The 9,547-nt window shown below is 46.9% G+C and overlaps 1 protein-coding gene across 2 annotated transcripts; it reads right to left on the reverse strand.

The window, feature by feature from the left end:
• Window positions 1-1,545: 1,545 nt before the first annotated feature.
• Window positions 1,546-9,353, reverse strand: LOC140655571 (uncharacterized). 2 transcript variants are annotated; one of them, XR_012043803.1, is made up of 3 exons: window positions 8,914-9,353; window positions 8,718-8,820; window positions 1,546-2,573 (listed from the first exon to the last, which is right to left on the reverse strand). XR_012043803.1 is itself a non-coding variant. In XM_072870282.1 (2 exons), exons 1-2 carry the CDS (start codon window positions 4,677-4,679, stop codon window positions 2,440-2,442), a joined length of 948 nt encoding a protein of 315 aa, XP_072726383.1. In that variant the 5' UTR covers window positions 4,680-4,685; the 3' UTR covers window positions 1,546-2,439. The 2 variants fall into 2 exon arrangements, 1 of the variants encoding a protein (XP_072726383.1); XM_072870282.1 differs by lacking the exons at window positions 8,718-8,820; window positions 8,914-9,353 and adding an exon at window positions 3,866-4,685.
• Between the last annotated feature and the right edge of the window lie 194 nt (window positions 9,354-9,547).

A 9,547-nucleotide genomic window follows, 5' to 3' on the forward strand; every position in this document is an offset into this window, starting at 1 on the left:
TGAAGAACTGGTTAAGTAGCCTTGGATAATATTTTTAAACTCTGTTAAACCCACCTATTTCCAATACTCTTTGACGTAAGAGTAGAAATGAAAGCCTCACCATTTTAGGACTCCTTCAGGTGAGACAGTCTCATACAGGCTTATCCATGATATGTCTTGAAAATCTCAGTCTCAGGGACTTTGTTTCCAGTGATTAAGCATTGTGTCTTTAAAATAAACCCCATGCTTCATCTCCACATTCTTACAATTGAAAATTTTGCCTGCTGTAACTAAGGCATTTATGTATGACCAATCTTGCAGTTTGCAGTCATTACACAGAAGTTTCATGTATTTGAACTGTTTTTTACACTGATTAATTCCAATGTCTCTTTTTATTTATTTCATTACTAATATTCTCCAGATGGTTTTTGTTGCTCATTTAAATGAGCTGAGACCTCAAGGTGGACAAATTCTGTTGATACTCTTCAAATTCCTTCCCTGCTTCCCTGAAAAAGGAGCATGCAAGGCACTTGTTATAAGCCTTCTTTTATGTTTGCAACTCAAAACAACCATATTTGTTCAATTCAGAGAGGTATAAAACAAAATATCTCTGTGCTTGGTCCTTAACTGTGTTTTTATTCTGTGCAATTAATGTGAGTGAGTCTGTTCAGCTCAGAGATCTCTGCTTCAATGATGTGAGTGACAGACTGCCCCCGGAGCATCCTCAGAGTGGATCCCGGGATGCTTCAGGCTGGTCTGAGTTAGGTTTCCTGTACTCTCACTCTCTTTTCTGCTCCTGTTGGCAGGATCTGACCTGTTCTCTTACCAATGCGCTAGCACGGTTGCATAGTAAGTCAGTACAGAAAGCTGACGGCTTTCCTTGCAGCTGATTTATACTGTTTTATTCTGCTGTTTAACTGCAGTTTTGGGTGCTGTTTGACATGTTGCCTCATCCTGGGTAGATGGACTAGATACCGTGGTACTTCCACTGATCTGATGAAAGGTTAACCCACCAAAAGAAATGAATGGATTTTATTGGCATCACCTTACTGAACCAGCTCACACTGTGGCTGCACACTTGCTAGATCTGATGCACAGTAAATTTAATCTCTGATTTAGCTTTAGGAATAAACTTGCTACCTGGGGTGGCAGCAGGCAAATATATATTACTGAGACAGTTGCTGGGGAAGACACAGCTGTAGGTTCTCCTCATAGATTTCCATGATTCAATCTGTGGCCTAAAAAATTAGGGGATGTAAAGCATGTTAGCTGTTTGTAAGTATAGACAGCTAGCTCCCTGTTTGTCACAGGACTGGAAGGAACAAAATTCATTATCTTGTGATAACAAATTTTTGATAATAAATTCCTGAATTTACACAGTTCAAACCTGGAGAATGCTGATGTATCTTAAAATTGTAAGAACATTTTTTTTAACCACTGATGCCAGAAATTATTAAAAGAGCCACAGTCTGAACACTTTAGTGCAACTTTTGGTACTAAAGTAAGGTTTGGTATTTTTCTGGATTTCACAGACTCTCCGTAGAGATTCCCTAGACTGCTTGGATTTTAGCTAAATTCAAAAAAATATTTAAAGCATATTTTATACTTTTATAACCATATATGGTTAAGATACTTGTTTTTTAGTGTATGAGAGATGTATAGGCAACATGAGACTACAGAACACAAGGTTATCAAGTGTACAAAGTAAAAGTATTTATGTAATCTCTTTTAATACCATACCAAATTATGTGACTGCATTTAATAGTATCAACTGTCGTGGTTTAGCCCCAGACGGCAACTAAGCACCACGTAGCCGCTCACTCACTCCACTCCCCCACCCTCGTGGTGGGATGGGGAAGAGAATCAGAAGAGTAAAAGTGAGAACACTCGTGGGTTGAGATAAGGACAATTTAATAGGGAAAGCAAAAGCCGCGCGCGCGAGCAAAGCGAAGCAAGGAATTCATTCACTACTTCCCATGGGCAGGCAGGTGTTCAGTCACCTCCAGGAAAGCAGGGCTCCCTCACGCGTAATGGTTGCTTGGGAAGACAAATGCCATCACTCCAAGTGTCCCCCCCTTCCTTCTTCTTCCCCAGCTTTATATACTGAGCATGACGTCATATGGTATGGAATAGCCCTTTGGTCAGTTTGGATCAACAATCCTGGCTGTGTCCCCTCCCAGCTTCTTGTGCACCTGGCAGAGCATGGGGAGCTGAAAAAAGTCCTTGACCAGTGTAAATACCGCTCAGCAACAGCCAAAACATCAGTGTGTTATCAATATTATTCTCATACTAAAACCCAAAACACAGTACTACACCAGCCACTAGGAAGGAAATCAACTCTATCCCAACCAAAACCAGGACAGCATCCACCCCGTATTCTATACCATTTACGTCATGCCCAGGTTCTACCCCTTCTAATACAATTAAGTTCATTTAGTCCGTGGCTTTGGGCTCCATCCGTCATAATAGTCCTTCAGGGCAGAAGAGATGGTCTGTGGTGTTGGACTGTTGCATGTTGAAGCCAGTTCTGGTTCCATCACCACTGCACTTTGCTTGCTTTCGTTGAAGTTCATTCTGCATTAATCTGGGTGATCCTTATTGAAAAAGTGATGACACACAGTATTATATAGGAATTGACATCATACCATTTAGTTCATTGGCTATTCTCACCCAAAATCAAATCCCCTTGAGGTACACATCGGACTTCCCCATCCTCTCGCATTACTCACCAAGTACACCCGGGTCCTTGAGCAAAAGCAATCCCACCAATGGGCTTGCCTTTGCCTGAGGCAGGAGTAACCCAGACCGTCTTCCCCAGCATGTTTTTTATGTGTACTACAGGGACCTTATCCCCTTCTACAGTGCGTAAAAGTTTTGATTGGGCAGGGCCAGCTCAATTGACAGATTCCCTAATGTTAACTAACCAGGTAGCCTTTGCTAATTGTGTGTCCCAATGTTTGAACGTCCCACCACCCATTGCTCGCAGTGTAGTCTTTAACAGTCCATTGTATTGCTCAATTTTCCCAGAGGCTGGTGCATGATAGGGGATGTGATATACCCACTCAATGCCATGCTCTTTGGCCCAGGTGTCTATGAGGTTGTTTCGAAAATGAGTCCTGTTGTCTGACTCAATTCTTTCTGGGGTGCCATGTCGCCACAGGACTCGCTTTTCAAGGCCCAGGATAGTGTTCCGGGCAGTGGCATGGGGCACAGGATATGTTTCCAGCCATCCGGTCGTTGCTTCCACCATTTGTAAGCACATAGCGCTTGCCTTGGTGGGTTTGTGGGAGCGTGATATAATCGATCTGCCAGGCCTCCCCATATTTATATTTCAGCCATCGCCCTCCATACCACAGAGGCTTTAACCGCTTGGCTTGTTTAATTGCAGCGCATGTTTCACATTCATGGATAACCTGTGCAATAGTGTCCATGGTTAAGTCCACCCCTCGATCATGAGCCCATGTATATGTTGCATCTCTTCCTTGATGACCTGAGGTATCATGGGCCCACCGAGCTATAAATAATTCACCCTTATGTTGCCAGTCCAGATCCACCTGAGCCACTTCAATCTTAGCAGCCTGATCCACCTGCTGGTTGTTTTGATGCTCCTCAGTGGCCCGAGTCTTGGGTATGTGAGCATCTACGTGACGTACTTTTACAACCAGGTTCTCTACCCGGGCAGCAATATCTTGCCACAGTGCTGCAGCCCAGATGGGTTTGCCTCTGCGCTGCCAATTGTTCTGCTTCCATTGCTGTAACCACCCCCACAGGGCATTTGCCACCATCCATGAGTCAGTATAGAGATAGAGCACTGGCCACTTTTCTCGTTCAGCAATGTCTAAAGCCAACTGAATGGCTTTTACTTCTGTAAATTGGCTCGATTCACCTTCTCCTTCAGCAGTTTCTACCACTTGTAGTATAGGACTCCATACAGCAGCTTTCCATCTCCAATGTTTTCCTACAATACAACAGGACCCATCAGTGAACAGTGCATATTGCTTCTCATTTTCTGGTAGTTTATTGTACAGTGGGGCCTCCTCAGCACGCGTCACCTCCTCCTCTGGCCATATTCCAAAATCTTTGCCTTCTGGCCAGTCCATAATTACTTCCAAGATTCCTGGGCGATTGGGATTTCCTATCCGAGCCCGTTGTGTGATCAGTGCAACCCACTTACTCCATGTAGCATCAGTTGCATGATGTGTGGAGGGGACCCTTCCTTTGAACATCCAGCCCAGCACCGGCAGTCGAGGTGCCAAGAGGAGTTGTGCTTCAGTGCCAACCACTTCCGAAGCAGCTCGAACTCCTTCATATGCTGCCAATATCTCCTTTTCAGTTGCAGTATAGCGGGCCTCAGATCCTCTGTATCCCCGACTCCAAAACCCAAGGGGTCGACCTCGAGTCTCCCCTGGTGCTTTCTGCCAGAGGCTCCAGGTAGGGCCATTCTCCCCGGCTGCGGTGTAGAGCACATTTTTTACGTCTTGCCCTGCTCGGACTGGCCCAAGGGCTACTGCATGAACTATCTCCTGTTTAATTTGTTCAAAGGCTTGTCGTTGCTCAGGGCCCCATTTGAAATCGTTCTTCTTCCGGGTCACTTGATAGAGAGGGCTTACGATCAAACTGTAATTTGGGATATGCATTCTCCAAAAACCCACAATGCCTAAGAAAGCTTGTGTTTCCTTTTTGCTAGTTGGTGGAGACATGGCTGTTATTTTGTTGATCACATGCATTGGGATCTGATGATGTCCATCTTGCCATTTTATTCCTAAAAACTGGATCTCCTGTGCAGGTCCCTTGACCTTACTTTGTTTTATGGCAAAGCCGGCTTTCAGGAGGATCTGGACTATTTTTTTCCCTTTCTCAAAAACTTCCTCTGCTGTATTGCCCCACATGATGATGTCATCAATGTATTGCAGATGTTCTGGAGCTTCACCCTGTTCCAGTGCAGTCTGAATCAGTCCATGGCAAATGGTAGGGCTGTGTTTCCACCCCTGGGGCAGTCGATTCCAAGTGTACTGAACGCCCCTCCAAGTGAAAGCAAACTGTGGCCTGCACTCTGGTGCCAAAGGGATTGAGAAGAACGCATTAGCGATATCAATTGTAGCATACCATTTGGCTGCTTTTGACTCCAGTTCGTATTGCAGTTCCAGCATGTCCGGCACGGCAGCACTCAGTGGCGGCGTGACTTCATTCAGGCCACCATAGTCTACTGTTAGTCTCCACTCTCCATTAGACTTTTGCACTGGCCATATGGGACTGTTAAAAGGTGAACGAGTCTTACTGATTGCTCCTTGGCTCTCCAGTCGACGAATCAGTTTATGGATGGGAATCAGGGAGTCTCGGTTGGTGCGATATTGCCTCCGGTGCACTGTTGTGGTAGCAATTGGCACCTGTTGTTCTTTGACCCTCAGCAACCCCACAACAGAAGGGTCCTCTGAGAGACCAGGCAAGGTGGACAACTGTTTAATTTCCTCTGTCTCCAAGGCAGCTATACCAAAAGCCCACCGGTACCCTTTTGGGTCCTTGAAGTACCCTCTCTTGAGGTAGTCTATGCCAAGGATGCACGGAGCCTCTGGGCCAGTCACAATGGGGTGCTTTTGCCACTCATTCCCAGTTAGGCTTACTTCGGCCTCCAATACAGTCAGCTGTTGGGATCCCCCTGTCACCCCAGAAATACGGATGGGTTCTGCTCCTATATAGCTTGATGGCATTAGGGTACACTGTGCACCGGTGTCTACAAGAGCTTTATACTCCTGTGGGTCTGATGTGCCAGGCCATTGAATCCATACAGTCCAGTAAACCCGGTTGTCCCTTTCTTCCACCTGGCTGGAGGCAGGGCCCCCCTAGTCCTGGTCACAATATTCATTACCCATTTCTTGTATATACGAGTCAGGAGTTTCTTCATTATAATCAAGAGTAAGATCAGCCCTTTTACTCTGTCTGGGGAACTGTCCATTGGAAACTGGAGCAGCAATTTTCCTTGAAGAACCCCCTTGTGTGATTGTTTTTCCTTGCAACTCACGTACCCGTGCCTCTAGGGTTGAGGTAGGTTTTCCATCCCACTTCCTCATGTCCTCTCCGTGGTCACGCAAGTAAAACCATAGGGTGCCCCGTGGTGTGTACCCTCTATATCCTCTCCCTTGAGCAGAGGAACGCTGACTCCTAATAGTTGAGACACTGGTCCGTATAGGTGGGGAGTAGGACATACCTTCTTCAAGTCGCTGGACCTTCCGGGACAGTTTCTCCACAGCTGAGACAAGGGAGGAAGAGATACTTTCTTTGTATTCCCGGAGGTTACTAGCAGCTTCATTCACCGTTGGACCATCTCCGTCTCTCCAGGTCAGTATTGCCAAGGAGTTGGCACACGACGGTGGTGCGTTCCGTACCAACTTCCGCCACGTAGGTCTTGTGCACTGGACCTAATCTGGATCTGTGGGTGACCGCACATTGTCCAGATCACCATAAATCACTTCCAGCACAGCTAATTCCCTCAGGTACTGGATACCTCTCTCTATGGTGGTCCATTTCCCGGGGCGGTATACAACATCTTCCTTGAAGGGATACCTTTCCTTTATAGCTGACAGGAGTCGCCTCCAGAGGCTGTGGGCTGGTTTCCCTTTTCCAATCGCTTTGTCAATGCCCCCTTCCCTAGAAAGGGATCCCAGCTGCTTGGCTTCCTTACCCTCTAGTTCCAGGCTACTGGCCCTGCTATCCCAGCATCGGAGCAGCCAGGTGACAATGTGCTCCCCTGGACGACGGCTGAAATCTTTTCGCATATCTCGCAGCTCACTCAGGGATAGGGATCGGGTGGTTTCCGTCTCATTTACGAGTTCTTCGTCTTCCTCTTCCTCTCTCTGTGATGGCCCTGCTCCTTCATCTTCCCTTTCTAAACGAGCTGACTTTCGCTTCCAGGATTTATTTTTATGTATAGGGGCGACTGATACTGACACAGGTTGGTTCTCTGTCTGAACCGCAGTGCTTGTAACAGAGTTGTCCGGAGCAGCTGCAGCTGCAGTTCCTGACACAGGGGGGGCTGGAGCAGCCGCAGTGCCTGTCGCAGGGGTAATCGGAACAGCCGCAGTGCCTGTCGCAGGGGTAGTTGGAGCAGCCGCAGTGCCTGTCACTTTGTCACCAGATCCTTGAGGGTTCTGAATAGTGTTGAACAGGGCTCGGTAGGCATGGGCCAGACCCCAGCACATTGCAGTGATTTGTGTCTCCCTAGAATTGGCAGGGTGACGACATACTTTTTCCAAATATTCTACTAATTTTTCAGGATTCTGCACTTGTTCAGGGGTGAAGTTCCAAAACACTGGAGGTGCCCACCGTCCTAGGCATTTGCCCATGCTATCCCACACACCCTGCCACTCATAACTATCTGGCCTTGGGGCAGATCTCTGGATGATATTCTTAAATTGCTTACTAATCTTGGACAAGATTGAAACAATATTCCCAAGCAATACCAATAGAAGTATCTTAACTACCCAAAGATGTTCAAGATACTGAAAAGTTATTGCAATGAAGGAGGAAGCATTGTAGAATAAAGTAGTGAAGGTACAATTCTGCATTTCCTCCATAAGGTAATACCCGACATACAATAACGGTTTCAGTACAGCACTTAGATGATACCAAAATAAATCCAAGATCACTGTTTTAATAACAAATTTCACAGGCAAAACATCACCAATTAAAGCAGAGCACAGAAACAGCAGCAATGTCCTGGCCATCTGCCAGCCCAGGCGCATGGCCATTGCTGTTATCAAAATGTTCCCAGGCACAGCAGAATAAGGTGATAAGCAGCACAGCAGCACGGCAAGCAGCGAAAGCAAAAAGCAGCCACTAACGAGCCCTAGACTCTAATATACAGTAAGGAAAGCAAGCCTTATGACAAGCACAGAAGCCTGCTGATTAATAGCTAAACAGCAATAACAGCTATAAATTCTATCATCTAGCACATTCCAATCAAATCTGCCGTTATCTCAAACCCTTCGTGCCCCATGTTGGGCGCCAAAAAGAACTGTTGTGGTTTAGCCCCAGACGGCAACTAAGCACCACGCAGCCGCTCACTCACTCCATCCCCCCACCCTCGTGGTGGGATGGGGAAGAGAATCAGAAGAGTAAAAGTGAGAACACTCGTGGGTTGAGATAAGGACAATTTAATAGGGAAAGCAAAAGCCGCGCGCGCGAGCAAAGCGAAGCAAGGAATTCATTCACTACTTCCCATGGGCAGGCAGGTGTTCAGCCACCTCCAGGAAAGCAGGGCTCCCTCACGCGTAATGGTTGCTTGGGAAGACAAACGCCATCACTCCAAGTGTCCCCCCCTTCCTTCTTCTTCCCCAGCTTTATATACTGAGCATGACGTCATATGGTATGGAATAGCCCTTTGGTCAGTTTGGATCAACAATCCTGGCTGTGTCCCCTCCCAGCTTCTTGTGCACCTGGCAGAGCATGGGGAGCTGAAAAAAGTCCTTGACCAGTGTAAATACCGCTCAGCAACAGCCAAAATATCAGTGTGTTGTCAATATTATTCTCATACTAAACCCCAAAATACAGTACTACACCAGCCACTAGGAAGGAAATCAACTCTATCCCAGCTGAAACCAGGACAAACACATAACTATTAAATTACAAGTAAGCTTATAGTGGAGGTTCTGCAATGGAAAGCAACATAAATGTAGTTTACTGCATGTATTTCAGGACTATCCCAAAGAAAAGTAAAGGGGCTAATTTAAGTATGCTCTCACCTTTTAAAATTCAATCTTTGATCCTTCTGTTGGGATGTCTAACTGTTGGCCAAAACTGTCTTCTTTGCAGGACTAGAGCCTCATACTGTTTCCCAATGTTTGGCTACATTAAAGAGATACAACTCTTAATACATCATTTCCCTGACATTTAAACTACAGAACAGTCATACTGATGTATTAAGAATAGATTTAATACCTGTGTCCTTCAATCTTTGCTAGAAGTGATGGTCTGAGATCCAAAATGCTTTGCTGAAGTAGTGGGTTTGTGGCCAAAAAACAGCGAAGAAAGGAAATCTGTGTACCTGAAACTTCTCTTATTACCTCAGAAAACCTCTGTCTGTCAGTGAACAGTGCTGAATGTAACAAGTTCTTATCAGAGAAAAAGTTTGACTCTCAGGCTGAGATTCATCCCTAAGCAGTTGGGAGCAAAAGGCGCACCTAATTTTACCTCACACTACTGCACTGGTATCAGAAGAGGGGTCATGGTTGTAACAGCACTTGACGCTGTGGAAATAAACGACAGGTAGGACTGAGAACAACCCTCTCCAGCACAGACGCAACCGCCACAGGCCCCAGCAGACCGTTAGGCTCCCTCACGGCGCCGGCCCCGCCCCCACAGCAGCGGCTGGAGCAGCCACGCGCCACTTCGCGCCTTCAACCCCTCTACCCGCGCGCGGGAAGCGCGTCCCCCACCCCGCCCCGGCGGAGAACCGCCCTCCCGGCACCTCCCATTGGCTGCGCTAGCACTCTCCCCGCCAGTGGCCGAGCTAGGAGGGACGAGGGGAGGGGCTTCTCCGGCGGCGGGCGGGGAATGCGCCTGTACTGCGCCT

The sequence above is a fragment of the Ciconia boyciana genome, chromosome 8, assembly GCF_034638445.1.
Source record: "Ciconia boyciana chromosome 8, ASM3463844v1, whole genome shotgun sequence".
Taxonomy (NCBI): domain Eukaryota; kingdom Metazoa; phylum Chordata; class Aves; order Ciconiiformes; family Ciconiidae; genus Ciconia; species Ciconia boyciana.

Coding starts and splice junctions, on each gene's coding strand:
- LOC140655571 (XM_072870282.1), bottom strand. CDS start 4,679: ATGTCTCCACCAACTAGCAAAAAGGAAACACAAGCTTTCTTAGGCATT. Junction 2,574..3,865: donor AGAAACTGCTGAAGGAGAAG/GTGAATCGAGCC, acceptor TTTTTCAATAAG/GATCACCCAGATTAATGCAG.